At 41.3% G+C, this 18,310-nt stretch overlaps 2 protein-coding genes across 11 annotated transcripts in view; one reads left to right on the forward strand and one right to left on the reverse strand.

The window, feature by feature from the left end:
- Window positions 1-4,456: 4,456 nt before the first annotated feature.
- On the forward strand, window positions 4,457-11,651 carry LOC108414297 (very long-chain acyl-CoA synthetase-like). The gene is made up of 10 exons (XM_017687134.2): window positions 4,457-5,007; window positions 6,911-7,120; window positions 9,205-9,363; window positions 9,726-9,850; window positions 10,016-10,210; window positions 10,294-10,384; window positions 10,496-10,694; window positions 10,836-10,933; window positions 11,042-11,172; window positions 11,266-11,651. Exons 1-10 carry the CDS (start codon window positions 4,533-4,535, stop codon window positions 11,440-11,442), a joined length of 1,860 nt encoding a protein of 619 aa, XP_017542623.1. The 5' UTR covers window positions 4,457-4,532; the 3' UTR covers window positions 11,443-11,651.
- A 1,681-nt stretch (window positions 11,652-13,332) lies between these two features.
- tjp1b (tight junction protein 1b) overlaps window positions 13,333-18,310 on the reverse strand; it is a 109,803-nt gene continuing 104,825 nt past the window's right edge. For all 10 annotated transcript variants that reach the window (XM_037543080.1, XM_037543084.1, XM_037543088.1 and 7 more), the window contains one exon: window positions 13,333-13,869. In XM_037543080.1, coding sequence (XP_037398977.1) covers window positions 13,775-13,869 — 95 coding nt within the window. In that variant the 3' untranslated portion in view covers window positions 13,333-13,774. The remainder of the gene's footprint in view (window positions 13,870-18,310) is intronic.

Raw genomic sequence — 18,310 nt, forward strand, 5'->3', positions numbered from 1 at the left:
TTTTGTTTACCATTGAAAGCAACCCTAACTACACGCAGTTCTTATTAATCATGTTACTTTACGATGTCAAATAATATAGTCCTGCCCAGTTCCGTTAGCTACAGAACCATCAATGTGCTGTTAATGACAAAAAGCACGTTTCCCAGACATAGATAAACCCCAAAGTCTTGGACTAAAGAACACTGCCAATCATGAATCACCATTGGACATAAGTTTTGTATTGTGTGAGCCTTAAGCTGGGGCTGGGAAACTGGATTTTTATGTTTTGAATATTTAAAATGTGTAGGTGGTCCTTATGAAAGGCCTGAGTCTATTCAGAGCTTTTAAAGCTTTTTGTAATTAAAGTATGAAAACAGATAAGGAGCTGTATGCTGGTTCCAGCTGTCTAGTGGGTCACAGTCTGGATTCTTCAGGCTTTTATAGCATAGGCTAGAATTAGACTTTAAAAGACTCCACAAGAGCTTCAGTGTCTTCCCACCAGCCAATAGAAATAGAATTTTTATTTGTCAGTATGTTCAGTCTAATTTGTAAAATTAAAAAGTTTAGTATTAAAATTTTGTTTCTTTCATGACTCAACTATATATTTATATAGTTGTGTGCAAAACCAGGGTGAAGTTTTGTTGTTGGTCTTTTGTTTGAAAAATGAAGTTTTGTTGTTGGTCTTTAACAGAGAACACACTTCTGCACAATTGCACTGTTGATTTGGTGTATCAAGCATATGAGGGGTAAAAAAAAACATTAAACGCATGGCTGGATCTACCACATGGCCAATGCCCAGGGCCAGCCAAAAAGTTTCTCAAAAAAGTGCACTTTAAAAAAATATATGTTTAAAAAATCTTTTTGAAACATTCAGCTTACGTGAAATCTATTCACACACTGTAACACTCATCATTGTGTAAATTTGGCAGGCAGTGGAGTTAAATAATTAACTCTGTTTGACTTTAGACATTTTTGTGAAGAATAGAAGAACAGAGTAGGTGTTCAGCAAAACAAGAACCTTTTCAGGAAATCATCTGAGGTTATCAATGGGTTCGTGGAGACTGGAGATGGAGCACTAGCTTTACCGCTCAGGGTCACCACAGCGGCTTAATCCTGCACATATTTTATGTTGTTAAACCCAGCAAATAATTAGCAAATAAATGCCATGTTTGTTTTCTCCCTCGAAAGGATCATTAACTTATTTTCACTCAGAAAATCAACAAAACACAATTTAACCAGGGATGTTCAAACGTTAGGATTTAATGTTTGTATTCATGGGTGTATAAATGTAGTGATCCTTTGGCACTGCAAATTACAAAGCCATTTCCAAAACAGTTCAGAGGCAAAATGTAAATAAAACAAAATACAATGATGTGCAAATAATTTAAACCCTACAACAGGACACTTCACTGTTAAACTGAGCAAACAAACAACAGGACACTACACTGTTAAACTGAGCAAACAAACAACAGTACACTTCACTGTTAAACTGAGCAAACAAACAACAGGACACTTCACTGTTAAACTGAGCAAACAAACAACAGGACACTACACTGGTAAACTCAGCAAATAAACCGGACACTACACTGTTAAACTCAGCAAATAAACCGGACACTACACTGTTAAACTCAGCAAATAAACAGCAACACACTACACTGTTAAACTCAGCAAATAAACAGAAACACACTACACTGGTAAACTCAGCAAATAAACAGGACACTACACTGTTAAACTCAGCAAATAAACAGCAGGACACTACACTGTTAAACTCAGCAAATAAACAGCAACACACTACACTGGTAAACTCAGCAAATAAACAGGACACTACACTGTTAAACTCAGCAAATAAACAGCAGGACACTACACTGTTAAACTCAGCAAATAAACAGCAGGACACTACACTGTTAAACTCAGCAAATAAACCAGACACTACACTGGTAAACTCAGCAAATAAACCGGACACTACACTGTTAAACTCAGCAAATAAACTGGACACTACACTGTTAAACTCAGCAAATAAACAGCAGGACACTACACTGTTAAACTGAGCAAACAAACAACAGGACACTTCACTGTTAAACTGAGCAAACAAACAACAGGACACCTCACTGTTAAACTCAGCAAATAAACAACAGGACACTACACTGTTAAACTCAGCAAATAAACAGCAGGACACTACACTGTTAAACTCAGCAAATAAACAGCAGGACACTACACTGTTAAACTGAGCAAACAAACAACAGTACACTTCACTGTTAAACTGAGCAAACAAACAACAGGACACTTCACTGTTAAACTGAGCAAACAAACAACAGGACACTACACTGTTAAACTCAGCAAATAAACAGCAACACACTACACTGGTAAACTCAGCAAATAAACCGGACACTACACTGTTAAACTCAGCAAATAAACCGGACACTACACTGTTAAACTCAGCAAATAAACAGAAACACACTACACTGTTAAACTCAGCAAATAAACAGAAACACACTACACTGTTAAACTCAGCAAATAAACAACAGGACACTACACTGTTAAACTCAGCAAATAAACAGCAACACACTACACTGTTAAACTCAGCAAATAAACAGCAACACACTACACTGGTAAACTCAGCAAATAAACAGCAACACACTACACTGGTAAACTCAGCAAATAAACAGGACACTACACTGTTAAACTCAGCAAATAAACAGCAGGACACTACACTGTTAAACTCAGCAAATAAACAGCAGGACACTACACTGTTAAACTCAGCAAATAAACCAGACACTACACTGGTAAACTCAGCAAATAAACCGGACACTACACTGTTAAACTCAGCAAATAAACTGGACACTACACTGTTAAACTCAGCAAATAAACAGCAGGACACTACACTGTTAAACTGAGCAAACAAACAACAGGACACTTCACTGTTAAACTGAGCAAACAAACAACAGGACACCTCACTGTTAAACTCAGCAAATAAACAACAGGACACTACACTGTTAAACTCAGCAAATAAACAGCAGGACACTACACTGTTAAACTCAGCAAATAAACAGCAGGACACTACACTGTTAAACTCAGCAAATAAACCGGACACTACACTGTTAAACTGAGCAAATAAACAGGAGGACACTACACTGGTAAACTCAGCAAATAAACCGGACACTACACTGTTAAACTCAGCAAATAAACCGGACACTACACTGTTAAACTCAGCAAATAAACAACAGGACACTGCACTGTTAAACTCAGCAAATAAACAGCAGGACACTACACTGTTAAACTCAGCAAATAAACAGCAGGACACTACACTGTTAAACTCAACAAATAAACCGGACACTACACTGGTAAACTCAGCAAATAAACCGGACACTTCACTGTTAAACTCAGCAAATAAACCGGACACTACACTGTTAAACTCAGCAAATAAACAACAGGACACTACACTGTTAAACTCAGCAAATAAACTGGACACTACACTGTTAAACTCAGCAAATAAACAGCAGGACACTACACTGTTAAACTCAGCAAATAAACAGCAGGACACTACACTGTTAAACTCAGCAAATAAACAGCAGGACACTACACTGTTAAACTCAACAAATAAACCGGACACTACACTGGTAAACTCAGCAAATAAACCGGACACTACACTGTTAAACTCAGCAAATAAACCGGACACTACACTGTTAAACTCAGCAAATAAACAACAGGACACTACACTGTTAAACTCAGCAAATAAACTGGACACTACACTGTTAAACTCAGCAAATAAACAGCAGGACACTACACTGTTAAACTCAGCAAATAAACAGCAGGACACTACACTGTTAAACTCAGCAAATAAACAACAGGACACCTCACTGTTAAACTCAGCAAATAAACAGCAGGACACTACACTGTTAAACTCAGCAAATAAACAGCAGGACACTACACTGTTAAACTCAGCAAATAAACAACAGGACACTACACTGTTAAACTCAGCAAATAAACAGCAGGACACTACACTGTTAAACTCAGCAAATAAACAGCAGGACACCACACTGGTAAACTCAGCAAATAAACAACGGACACTACACTGTTAAAATCAGCAAATACATGCCATGAATAAAACGTAATTTGCCTGGGTATGTTCAAACTTTTGCAAGTGCATGTGCCGTGTTAATAACCTATAATTACAAAATACAGATAGGAAAAAATCCCCCGCCACAGAAAGCAGTTTTGTCAGATCCCGTGCTTTGGCTTTAGTCTGACTTTATACTGCACCTCACCAGAGATAATCAGCTTCGTCTTCATCTTCTACTTGGAACTGGATTTGCGGTTCGATATGGGATACAAAGTTGTGAAACACGGGGGCGGGGCTAAAGAATGCCGGGGCAGCGGGGGCGGGGTTATAGACCGCTGAGGCAGGGGCGGGGCTGTGTGATGGAATCCCTTTGGCTCCCTATATCCCTGAACTTGTGCCTATATGCGCTCCAGGAATTTTAAGTTCTGCGCAGCTGCGCTACGCCCGATTTTTCTCAGGAACATTTCAGCGCCGCAGCTCGTTCAGCTTAAACATGTACGTGTGGTTCAGTCTGCTGGCCGGGCTGGCTCTGCTGCCGGCTCTTCTACAGACCCTGTGTCCATACTTTCTCCAGGACTGCATCTACATGCTTAGAGTGGCGCGCTTCGGAGTCAGGTTAGAAAAGTACAAGAGGAGAACTCCTTTATACAGCATCCTGGACTGTTTCTTGGACTCCGTGAGGAGACACCCGCTCAAGCCCTTCATCCACTTCGAGGGAAAGACCTACTCGTACTCGGATGTGGACAGGGAAAGCAACAAGGTTGCGAACGCGCTGAGGGCCGTCGTTGGTCTTAAAGAGGGGGACACGGTTGCCATGTTTTTGGGGAACGAGCCCTGCTTTGCTTGGACTTGGCTCGGCTTAGCCAAGTTAGGCTGCGCGGCTGCTCTGCTCAACTTCAACATCCGATCCAAGTCGCTTCTGCACTGCTTCTCCTGCTGCGGCGCGCGCGTGCTCGTTGCGGCCGAAGGTAACGCGTCTGTAGTGTCTTCTGTGTGATCCGCGCACATGTGACTGCTCTGTCTGCTCTCTGCTGCACGGCCTAGATCTTTGATCAGCTTCAGACTCGGTCAATGGTTAAACCAGCAGCAGATACAGCTGACAGTGTCATCTCACAGTGTTAGCCTTCCTATCGTCCTTGGGGTCAATTTGACCCCATTCAATGTTTGTCATTCAAAAAGTAGTTGTTAACTTTTTTTTTCTTTTGCTTCATATTTCATGACTTTTCCTAATTTGATGGGGACCACTGATAAAGCATAAAATTGTCATGATGATATTTTTAAATGTGCTGAACACGTATTGCACGCATTGGTCGTCCTCCGGGGTAACCTGTTCAAAACGCAAAAAATATGTCTGCAAGGAGCATGCACACACACTCTGCACATCTGTCTCACAAATGGTCCCCCCCACAAAAAAAACTGCCACTGCTGGTCCCAAGCTCGGATAACAAAAGAGGAGGGGTGAGCGAGATTTTAAAGTAACTAGACACAAATATATTACAAAAAATAGTAAATAAAAAATATGTAAATAAAAAAATAAGTAAATAAATATGTTTATGAGAGGAAAGGGGGAGTCACCAACATTAATCAACATGGTCGTTCTGTGAGAGTCATGAATGTGCTCTCAACCTGAAAGTTTTTTCTGATGGTGGCGCTACAGTAAAGGTCCTATCCACCATCACCAAAACAAGACTTGTGGTCATTAACGTTGAGAAGTAAATTTGAGAAGATTTGTATGAAAAATTCAAGATAAATTCATTCTAATTTAAAGGTTTGGCCTGATGGTGGCGCTAGAGGACAGGTCAAATCACTGATTTTCAAGGCTTTATTTATGTATTCAACAAATAAACAAAGTGCCTGTCACACAAACGTGGTCAACAATATTCTGTAAATCATTTTCTGGAGGTAAATGTCCCTGGGGTCAATTTTGTTATTATATTTGAGGACGATAGGAGGGTTAACAATTTCTCACTTGCAGATCTTAATAGCAGCTTGTTTATTACACTTCTCTGCACAGGTCCTAACGCCTTAAAGGGGAATTCCACCGATTTGTCCCTCGATTTGTGAATAATTCAGTTCTTGAGGTGGAAACAGTTGTTCTGGGTGATTTGGTGTGAGGTGGTTCACTGTAGAGAAACGCAGAGAATGATGTGTTTGCAGTGGTGATGATAGGAACCAGGGGTCACAATGTATAAAACACAAGTATAGCCTTTTAATTTACTCTCCGAAACCACCAGTGAATCTACATGTGTCTTCTGGGTTTTTATAAGTAATTTTGATTGTGGTAAAATAGCGAAAAATCTGGGGGAAAAAAGTTTCATTCCAGACTATTTTGCCTCACAGTGCCCTGGTTGTATCCCACCACCATGAATGGGTTAAATAATTGGTTTAACAAGATGTTTTAGGCCAAAGTCATATCATAAGACTATCACCAAACAGTATCCCAGGTATCAGGCAGTGTATTCATAACCCCTTTGTATGATAACTTTCTATAAGGGAGATTCCAGGCATTAAATTCATCAGACTTCTGGTTCCTATCACCACCACTGTGAACAATTCTGATTCACTTTGAACTACTTTGTTTATGACCAAAGTATTCTGCAGAACTTAGAAAAAATGGTGGAGTTCCCCTTAAATTACAGGCTTATTATTCACTTATTTAATCCCATGATTTGCTCTTCAGTAACTAGCACACATTATTCAGTAACAGCTGTGAAGCTAGTCTTGTGTAGCGATGAGAGAGAACTGATGGTTGGGTCCATGTAGGCCCTCAGGGGTTTAAGGGGGGACATGATGTCGCACTAAGAGCACCTGGACTGTCTTTATTTTCTGTGCAGGTTTGAATTGTTCAGCATGTGTGTTGTGTTATTGCAGAGCTCCGTGGTGCTGTGGAAGAGATTCTGCCTGCTTTAAAAGAGAAGGGCATCCGCGTGTACCTTCTCAGTGATGAGTGCAGCACTGATGGCATTAAGAGCATCTCTCAGGCCATTAAACAGGCATCAGATGAACCCCTGTCTCCTTCATTCAGAGCCAATCTTCACCTTAAGAGCACAGCTCTCTACATCTACACATCCGGAACGACAGGTAACAGACAGAATAAGTTAAATCGGAATCAGAATATTTTTATTCCGTGATCTATAAGTAATTGCTAAAACCCCAAATCTCTCTCTCTCTCTCTCTCTCTCTCTCTCTCTCTCTCTCTCTCTCTCTCTCTCTCTCTCTCTCTCTCTCTATATATATATATATATATATATATATATATATATATATATATATATATATATATATATATATATATATATATATATATGTATACACACCTTTATATAACCCCAGTTCCAATGAAGTTGGGACATTGTGTAAAACAAATAAAAACAGAATACGATGATTTGCAAATCCTTTTCAACCTATATTCAATTGAATACACTACAAAGACAAGATATTTAACGTTCAAATGGATTCCAAAGAAGTTGGGACAGGGGCATGTTTACCACTGTGTTACATCACCTTTCCTTTTAACGACACTCAATACGTGATTGGGAACTGAGGACACTAATCGTTGAAGCTTTGTAGGTGGAATTCTTTCCCATTCTTTCTTGATGTACAACTTTGCTCAACAGTTGCTCAACAGTCCGGGGTCTCTGTTGTTGTATTTTGCGCTTCATAATGCGCCACAGATTTTCAGTGGGAGACAGATCTGGACTGCAGGCAGGCCAGTTTAGTACCCGCACTCTTTTACTACGAAGCCATGCTGTTGTAACACGTGCAGAATGTGGCTTGGCATTGTCTTGCTGAAATAAGCAGGGACATCCCTGAAAAAGACGTTGCTTGGATGGCAGCATATGTTGCTCCAAAACATGTATGTACCTTTCAGCATTAATGGTGCATTCACAGATGTGATGCTGATAACAATCCAGACAGTCCCTTTCCTCTTTGGCCCAGAGGACACGATGTCCATGATTTCCAAAAACATTTTGAAATGTGGACTCGTCAGACCACAGGACGCTTTTCCACTTTGCATCAGTCCATCTCAGATGAGCTCGGGCCCAGAGAAGCCAGCGGTGTTTCTGGGTGTTGTTGATATGTGGCTTTCGCTTTGCATGGCAGAGTTTTAACTTGCACTTGTAGATGGAGCGACAAACTGCGTTCACTGACAGTGGTTTTCTGAAGTGTTCCTGAGACCATGTGGTAATATCCGTTACAGAATGATGTGGGTTTTAATGCAATGCTGCCTGAGGGATCGAAGGTCACGGGCATTCAATGTTGGTTTTCTGCCTTGCCGCTTACTTGCAGAGATTTCTCCAGATTCTCTGAATGTTTTGATGATATTATGTACTATAGATGATGAAATCCCTAAATTCCTTGCAACTGCATGTTGAGAAACGTTGTTCTTAAACTGTTGGACTATTTGCTCACTCAGTTGTTCACAAAGTGGTGAACCTCGCCCCGTCCTTACTTGTGAACGACTGAGCCTTTCAGGGACGCTCCCTTTATACCCAATCATGACACTCACCTGTTTCAAATTAACTTGTTCACCTGTTGAATGTTCCGAATAGGTGTTTTTTGAGCATTCCTCAACTTTCCCAGTCTTTTGTTACTCCTGTCCCAACGTGTTGCAGGCATCAAATTCAAAATGAGTGAATATTTGCAAAAAACAATAAAGTTTATATAAAGTTTATCTGTTTGAACATTAAATATCTTGTCTTTGTAGTGTATTCAGTTAAATATAGGTTGAAAAGGATTTGCAAATCATCATATTCCGTTTTTATTTGTGTTACACAACGTCCCAACTTCATTGGAATTGGAATTGTGTATAATATATGTATGTGTATATATATATATATATATACTGTATATTGTGTGTGTATGTATATATGTGTGTATATATATGTGTGTGTATATATACATGTGTGTGTATAGTATAATGTATAATTTCTATATATCCACAGTTTGATTCTGACTATATGTTTATAATATAATAATAATAAAAGTGTCTGCTAAATGTAATGTAATGTAATAATGGAGATATGAAGTTTTGTTCCAACAACAGCAATATACATATACATATTTACATATAAGCTGGCCTCTATCACAACGAAGGCAAGCATCATCAAAGAAACGTCAGTTTAGGTAACACTGGCCATTAAAACTTCTCGATTTGGGTGCAGGTCTCCCTAAAGCAGCTCTGATCACTCAGGAGAGGATGTGGGCAGCGTCCTTCATTCAGGGTGTTTCTGGAGTCACTGCTGATGATGTGTTTTATATAAATCTGCCCCTCTACCACAGTGCTGGGTTTCTAATAGGACTGACTGGTTGTATGGAAAGAGGTAAAGGTTTCATTTTTCTCCCATTTAATACTGTATTATATTGTCACTTTCGTAAGAACCCGTATATCTCTGAAATAAGAAGTTTATAGGAGATGTTAATTCAACGATCTGATGGTGCTTAAATGCTATAAAATACAGAAAAAAAGGTTTGAGAGCCACAATGTGTTGCGACAGTATTATTTTTAGAATATTATTTATATTATATAGATATATTGGATATGTTATTGCAGCTGATCTATCTAGGTTATAATTCTTGTATATATTTTTATAGAATATGTAGTGTGTAATTTGTGTGTGAATGTGATCAGCAAGTCCTGCACCGTGTTCATATGTGACATGTGACCCTTAATCTTTTTTTTTAGGTAATTCTGTTATTCTGAGACGGAAATTTTCTGCCTCTCAGTTCTGGGATGACTGCAGAAAGTACAATGTTACAGTGATGCAGTACATTGGGGAAACAATGCGTTACCTCTGCAATACACCAAAGGTCAGTATTTTGTCTTCTTTTGGAATTTACACTATTATGTTTACAAATACATGGAAATCTCTTCACACTTTAAGGCTGCATGTTGTTGGCTTTGATTTTCTTGAATGATTTGCACTTTGCTGAGATAACACCCATGTAAGGAGAAAACGTGTTTTGTGTTAACAGAAAGACAATGACAAAGACCATAAGGTGAGGATTGCTATAGGTAATGGTGTACGAGCTGATGTTTGGAATGAATTCCTCAAGCGCTTTGGAAATATTTATGTCAGGGAGCTCTACGCTGCCACGGAGGGAAATATTGGCTTTATTAACTACACCTCGAAGGTTGGCGTGGTGGGCCGTGTCAACATCCTCCATAGGGTAAGGTCTTACTATGTTGAAATGCAATTTAAAACAGGACACCTCACATTCAGATGGAGCTAATTTTCAGTTGTGCTGGTTAGAATCTGTTCCCTTACGCCCTCATCAAGTTTGATATCGAGAAAGAAGAGCCTGTGAGGAATGCAGATGGACTTTGTGTTCAAGCTGCTCAAGGTCAGTCACCTTCTGCTGTTCAGGTTAAAAGTCAATTCAAATGATTAGCTGTGGTAAGACATTCGTTCATCCTGATTCATTCCAGTTGTAGTGATGAAAACTCTCCTGCAGGTGAGACTGGACTGTTGGTTGGGAAAATCACCAAAAAGTCTCCCTTTGTTGGTTACGCTGGAAACGAGCAGCAGACGGAGAAGAAGAGACTCAGAGATGTTTTTGTTAAAGGAGATCTGTATTTTAACAGCGGGGATTTGCTGAAGGTAGATCACGAAAACTTTGTCTACTTTCAGGATCGAGTTGGAGACACTTTCAGGTATTTTACCCAGATTCTGTGTACGAAATGAACATCTAGAAATACCTCGCTCCTCAGTGGCACACATGCACCATGTTTCGTCAAGTGAGTGTATACCACTGACATCAACAGACTGAGCTGATCAGCTTTTTGGCATTACAGATGGAAAGGAGAGAACGTAGCAACAACTGAAGTATCAGACATTCTAATAATGGTGGATTGCATTGAAGAGGCAAATGTCTATGGTGTTACGGTCAAAGGTAAACATTGACGCAGAATGGTTTGTTTGAAAGTTTGAGAAAATACTAACATTTTATTGATGGCTGTATAGATGTCAAAAGCAGTGTCTTAATTTATTCCTTCACAAGGACACGAGGGACGGATCGGGATGGCAGCCATCACACTAACAGAGGGAAAAGAGTTTGATTGTGTTGACACGTGTAAAGTTTTATCCAATTTGCTTCCAGTTTATGCCAGACCTTATTTCATTCGCATTCAGGTGAGATGAACAGTTTCAAAAATTCAGCATGACTGCTCGTATTACTTCTAGACGCAAATGCAGGTGTCTCATTAAAGTGCGTTTGTCTTACAGAATTCTTTGGAAATGACAGGAACCTTCAAACTGAAAAAGGTGAAACTGGTGGCAGAAGGTTTTGATCCAGCCCTCATACAGGACCCTCTCTATTTCCTTGATTTGGCTCAGAAGAAATACATTCCCCTCACTCAAGATATTTATAACTCGGTGCTGGCAGGAGAAATTAAACTGTAAACCTGAAAATGTACAAATGTTCAAACTAACAATTTGTAAACATTTCTGAACACTTGTTTTCATGTGCCTTGTGAAAACCAACAATATTAAAATAGTGGCAAGCTAATCTCAGGGAATAAAGCAGTGATTTGTTGTTTGTCAGTTTTTTTTAATTCATGGACCAATCGTCTGTTGTCTTACTGACAATAAATATACTTCAGTGTAAGAAACTTCATTCAGTAGTTTAAGTGAGAAATTACTGTGTGTGGTTATGATATCAGCAGCTGCCACAGATTGGTTCATCATGATAAACCTGGTTTTATCAGCACAACTGTGATAATGACTCTACTGGTTTGTAGGGACGGGGTCAGATGAGGAACAGGGTCTATGACCATCTTTCACCTTTAAAGCTAATCTCTGATTATAGGTGTGTGTGTGCTGGAACCAGTGCCCTTTTGAACCACTATTTGGGTCAATATGCAAGACAGAAATAGCTTTTAAACAACCTTTGCAACCTTCACAACAGGCACAAGCCAAACACATGTGCACTGTAAGCTTGACATTACTTTAAAAATGAATTTATTTAATAATACAGTGGTATACTTAGAAATGTGCTGCAAAGAAAAAATGAAAAAAATAATAATAATCAGCCACACAAGGAAAAGAAACTAATGTTGGGTTGAAGCTGTGTTATATCAAAAGAAAATAGTTCTGATGTGCCTTAATAAATTGTTTACTAGTACAAAAATACATTTCAGGGCACACAATACAGCATCCAGTATCACAAATAAAGTAGGGGACCACTCACCACAGTGGACCCTTCTGAAGTACAGAGTCATTAAATTATTTAAACCGAGCACTTTCCTATTTTGTAAATAAGAATAAAAATGTTTTGTTTTCTTATTGTTAAAAATGCCATTAAGTAGAGTTTGTGTATATGTTGGTAGAAAAGTTATTCTTTTTTAATTATTATTGTTTTAAATTTTTAATTACTGCTAAGTTTAGTTCCAAGGCTCAGGGGTATAACTGTAATATAAACATAACCAATGTAATCGGTTTTTCTTTTTCTTTTTTAAAGCAATTTCCCCTCCATCTTAACTTTTTTATACAAAATAACAAATGTACAAAAGGTAATTTACAGCAAACCAAGGCCATAGGCTAGCGGTATATACAGCCATAATTTAAACATATCCTAGTGTTTTGTATATCCTTTGACTTCATATGCATAGCAGTAAAATAAAGCATACCTGTTCATTAGCTTTGATTATTTGTGTGCTAAAGTCCACTGACAGAATGGGTTAAAGATGGTGAGAGAAACTGAACATCCTTCAAAGTGTCACTCAAACTTAAATCTGACGTTTGCATGTCCTTAGTTAAATTAAAGTTAATATGCAGATAAGGCATCACTGCTCGCAGTGTAAAGATGGGAACGTTTGTGTTCTGAACTTAGTAGCAGGCTTCTGGACCTGAGTCATAGCACATGCATAGATCTCTAGACAGCAGGAGTTTTGGAAAACCAAAGTCAATGTCAGTGTGTTCATCTATGGTAAAACATCGCTAGAAAAGGTCTGAAAAAAATGGAGCCCATTTTAAGCCAGAGAAGGAAGTCCATCAGTAATGAGTGGAAAAAGTCCCAAAAGTGTTTCCTTCGCTTCCTTCAGTTGTCCTCCATTCTGAAGTCCCAGAAGAGTAGGCTCAGACTTTTGCAGTTCCACACATTTTCACACACGTGCACGCACACACGCACCCACACACCAAAAAAAAAAAACAAAACAAAAAACAAAAAAAAAAAAAAACACCCCCCCCCCCCACACACACACACACACACACACACACACACACAAACAAAAAAGTTCTGCATACATTAACTTTTTTGTTTGGGAGCATACATAATTGCAATATTTAGACTGAATTATTTGATGTCATTTATTCCTTGTTCCACTTGAAATGTCTTTTTTAATTATTTGGAGAAGAGGCTACAAACGTCAAAATGGGACTATTTCAGTCTGTCTGTGGCACTGGTCATGCATTCTATTAACAGTTCACTTAAAGAATTAATGTATTCTGTCATTTTTTGCAAGCCTTCAAGCACCAAAAAGAAAAAAAAAAAAAAAGAAGGGGGGTTGCAGGGATTCAGCACCAGGAGGAGGTGCTCTCCATGTCCTCCAATATTCTTGGGCACAATGGACTCCATCTGCAAAAACTAGAGGAAAAAAAATATATAACTCCTTCATGGAGTCAAGCAAATCCCCATGGAGGAGCAGAGCAGGGATGAAGGGGAAGAAGAGAGGAGTCTTCCTCATGTTCTCCAAAGACGCTTTCACATTCAGTAACAGACCAGCTGTCGTCCTCTTCAGAAGTGGTCAATGAGCACAGACACACAGTTAGCTCCAACCAGGTAATTGGGGTCCCCTGGGAGAGATTTATTTTGCCAGCATTTGGGATCACCTGCGGGAAAATCAAGAGGTAAGTGAAGATAATGCAAAGCTATAACATAGGACTATATTACAGGGCTTTCAGGGTCATGCTGTGTCCAAGTGCTGCCTTTTGGGATTAATAAATAGTGAGTTGTTGTGAATGAACGTGTTTACTTTCTTGACAAGATTCTCATTCACACTTGCTCTGGGTCATCTGATCATAAGTGGACAGCATTAAGTGCAGGTGTGAACGAGGTACAAAGTGTCTTGGAGACACATTGTGGTCCAATCGCTCAAAGCACCTTTGGAAGTCAGATGCATATGACCATTTAACATCTACAGTGTGAATGCTAAAGCATCTTGATGCATCTACAGGTACAAGTGCGCATGTGTGAACGTGCATGCTGCCTGTTACAGTAGCTCCCGTTCATGTTCTTTCGTTTTTGCTAGTAACTTTTCTTTACCTTTGTAATAGTTTATTTATTTGACGAGGCAATTTAGGGAAGCTGTGCCCTCTCGAAACATGCAAGTAGAGAGAGTTTTGGTCTGTTTTTTTCGCCATGAAAGTGCTACTTTCACTCACTCCCCTTGTACGCCGTGGCGATGCAGCATGGCCGCTTTGTTTACACCCGGGACCAGCTGATCGCGCTGCAGGCGGTCGGCATGGCGACCAGGACAACGAACATCCCCAAAGAGCTTTGGAGACGGACGCAGAGGGGTTGCAGAGGGGGAATTAACCAGCGCATGGGGAAAGCGAGGGAAAGACAGCGGAGGCTTATGGAGAAGAAGGGATATAAGCCGCGTCTCCCCTCCGTCATCATGGGCAACGTGAGGTCGCTGGCGAATAAGATGGACGAACTGACAGCATTACCGGGAGTGTAGTCTAACGTGCTTTTCGGAGACATGGCTACACCATGGCTACATCCCGGATGACCATGTTTCCATCGATGGCTTCCAGACCGTTCGGGCCGACCGGGAGCGGTAAGCGCAAAGGAGGTGGGCTCGCTGTGCTAGTTAATAACCGCTGGTGTAACCCTGGTCACATTACCATCAAGGAACGTACCTGTTGCCCGGACATTGAGCTGTTGGACTCAGGCCATATTACTTACCACGCGAGTATTCGCATGCCATCATCGTGACTGTCTACATTCCCCCCTCTGCCAACCCGACGTCGGCAAGTGACGTCATTTATTCAACAACAGCACGTCTCCAGACGCAACACCCGAGTGCCTTTATCGCCATATCAGGTGACTTTAACCATGTCACTATGGCCAAGGCACTACCACACTTCACGCAGTATGTGGACTGTCCCACCATTTATGGCATTTGGCTGATGCTCTTATCCAGAGTGACTTACAATTTGATCATTTTACACAGGTAGGCCAAGGTGGTGTTAGGAGTCTTGCCCAAGGACCCTTATTGGTATAGTGTAGGGTGCTTGCCCTGATTGAACCCCAGTCTACAGCGTAGAAGGCAAAGGTGTTAACCACTACACTAGCCAACCACCACAACCACCAGAGAGGAAAGAACACTGGACCTGCTGTATGCTAATGTTAAGGACGCATACAGCTGCTCCCCCCTTCCCCCTCTGGGTAGGTCAGACCACAACTTGATTCACCTCAGCTCCTGTTATGTGCCGCTGGTGAAGAGTCAGCCTGTGACCAAGCGGATAGCGAGATGGTCTGTGGAGACTTACGAGGCACTGCAGGATTGCTTCGAGGCTACTGATTGGTCTGCACTCTGTGAGCCGCACGGAAAGGACATTGACGGGCTCACAGAGTGCATCACAGACTACATTAACTTCTGTGTGGACTCCACTGTCCCAAACAAGACTGTTAAATGTTACCCAAACAACAAGCCGTGGGTAACAAAGGACATTAAGGCTCTCCTCAACAAGAAGAAGAGGGCCTTCAGAGCTGGAGATGGGGTGGAGGTGAGAACGATCCAGAGGGAACTGAGGACAGCTATCAAGGAGGCAAAGAACAAGTACAGGAGGAAGCTGGAGTGGAAACACCAGCAGAACAACATGAGGGAGGTCTGGAATGGGATGAGGACCATCACCAGCTTCAGGTCTAACAACAACAGAGAAGTAGAGGTCAGTGTGGACAGGGCCAACAAGCTAAATCTGTTCTTTAACAGATTAGATTTGACACGGCAGGCTCTGTCCCCCCCCCCCCAGCCTGACTCCTCTGCTGCCAGTCCTCAGCAGACCATACCACTCATCCCCCCCCCCTCTGGATAGCCTGCCCCCCTCGTGTGACAGCCCTTCTCACACCTCCATCCCTCCCCCACCCACCTCCTCTACAGTGTGTCTCACTGCTGACCAGGTGAGAAGACAACTGAAGAGACTCCACACAAACAAGGCTGCAGGCCCTGATGGGGTTCCACCCAGGGTGCTTAAAGCCTGTGCTACCCAACTTTGTGGAGTACTTCAACGTGTCTTCAACTTGAGCCTGAGTCTCCAGAGGGTCCCCATGATGTGGAAGACATCTTGCATTGTTCCTGTCCCAAAGATGCCACGACCCAGTGACGCCAAGGACGCCAGTGGCACTGACGTCTCATGTCATGAACACCATGGAGAGGCTCGTCTTGGATCAGCTCCGACCCATAGTCCAGCCTTTTCTAGATCCCCTCCAGTTTGCCTATTAGCGCATTGAACACCGTCTGGCCCGCTCTTCTGGGCGATAAGCTCACAGTGATGCAGGTAGATGCCCCCCTTGTGTCCTGGATTGTTGACTATCTGACTGGCAGACCACAGTATGTACGCCTGCAGCACTGTGTGTCGGACAGAGTAGTCAGCAACACTGGAGTCCCACAAGGTACTCTCCTCTCTCCCTTCCTCTTCACCCTCTACACCACGGACTTCAGCTACTGCACAGAGACTTGCCACCTTCAGAAGTTTTCTGATGACTCTGCAATAGTTGGATGTATTAGCAAGGGTGAAGAGGATGAGTACAGGGCAACGGTGAAGGACTTTGTCGCATGGTGCGAGCGGAACCACCTGCAGCTCAATGTGACAAAGACAAAGGAACTGGTGGTGGACCTGAGGAGGGACAAGGCATCGGTGACCCCTGTGTCCATCAGCGGGGTCAGTGTGGACACTGTGGGTGATTACAGATTACAATCTGGGTGTGTATATTGACAATAAACTGGACTGGGCTAAGAACACTGACGCCCTCTACAGGAAGGGCCAAAGTCGTCTCTATTTTCTGAGGCGCCTGAGGTCCTTCAACATCTGCCGGACTATGCTCAGGATCTTCTATGAGTCTGTGGTGGCGAGTGCTATCCTCTATGCTGTCGCATGCTGGGGAAGCAGGCTGAGGGTGGCAGATGCCAACAGACTCAACAAATTGATCCGCAAGGCCGGTGATGTTGTGGGTGTGGAGCTGGACTCGCTGACGGCAGTGTCGGAGAGGAGGATGCTGTCTAAACTGCGGGCCATTATGAACAATGGCTCCCACCCACTCTACGACACGGTGATGAGACACAGGAGCTCATTCAGCTCAAGACTCATCGTACCAAAATGCACCACAGAGCGCCACAGGAAGTCATTCTTACCTGTGGCCATCAAACTCTATAACTCCTCCCTCGGGGTGATTCACAAAACTCAATACCAAACTGTTCATATGTGCAATAACAACAATTGTGTGTGCAATAACTCAGAGGGACACTAACTTAATTTAAATAATTTAATAATTGTAACTGCTTTATACCTGATGTTTCATATTACTATCAAAATCACCGCCACCTTACTATATTCTTAAGTACTTAAATCTGGTGTACATACTGTAAATTCTCTATATTGTCTTAAATTATTAGTAAAGTGTTTATTTTTACATAAATGGCTGCAACTGTAACAACTGCAATTTCCCCCTGGGATCAATAAAGGAATCTGAATCTAATCAGCTGTGTCATCACAACACAGACAAAACCAGCTGCATAGCTTAATTTTTTGCCTCTATTTGTTTACAAGCTGTGTTAGCGGTTCACATGGCCAGAAAACGTTTATAACAGCCCTTTTATTTATGTCAACACTGACTCAATGTACATTTTTGTCTGACAGCAAAAGGAGCAGATATTATGGTCGTAAGTGGGGGTGATACCCTCACTTCCTCCAGTCATGCAATCTCATCAGTGGAGACACCTTTGAGAGACATGGAAATACCAGGTGTGAACAGCAACACATCTCGTTGTTCTCTTATGATCAGATCACTTGGTATTGATGTTAATACCAAGTGCGAATAGGGCCTTTCAGACATATCATAAAAGTTCTGTGTTTCCTCAGTTCAGTCTGTGAATTTATTTGTAAAAGGGAAAAAAAGGAGTAATTACTATTAAGAAACATCTATTAAGAAATTAACAAGCACAAATTCTGGTAATTACGGCAGCAAGAGTATCAACATGAGCAGAAGAAAGAGAAGAGATTTTCAAGAAACAGAAATGGGAAGAAACCCCAAAACCACCAACACTAA

Source organism: Pygocentrus nattereri, chromosome 11 (genome assembly GCF_015220715.1).
Source record: "Pygocentrus nattereri isolate fPygNat1 chromosome 11, fPygNat1.pri, whole genome shotgun sequence".
In the NCBI taxonomy this organism is placed as follows: Eukaryota; Metazoa; Chordata; class Actinopteri; order Characiformes; family Serrasalmidae; genus Pygocentrus; species Pygocentrus nattereri.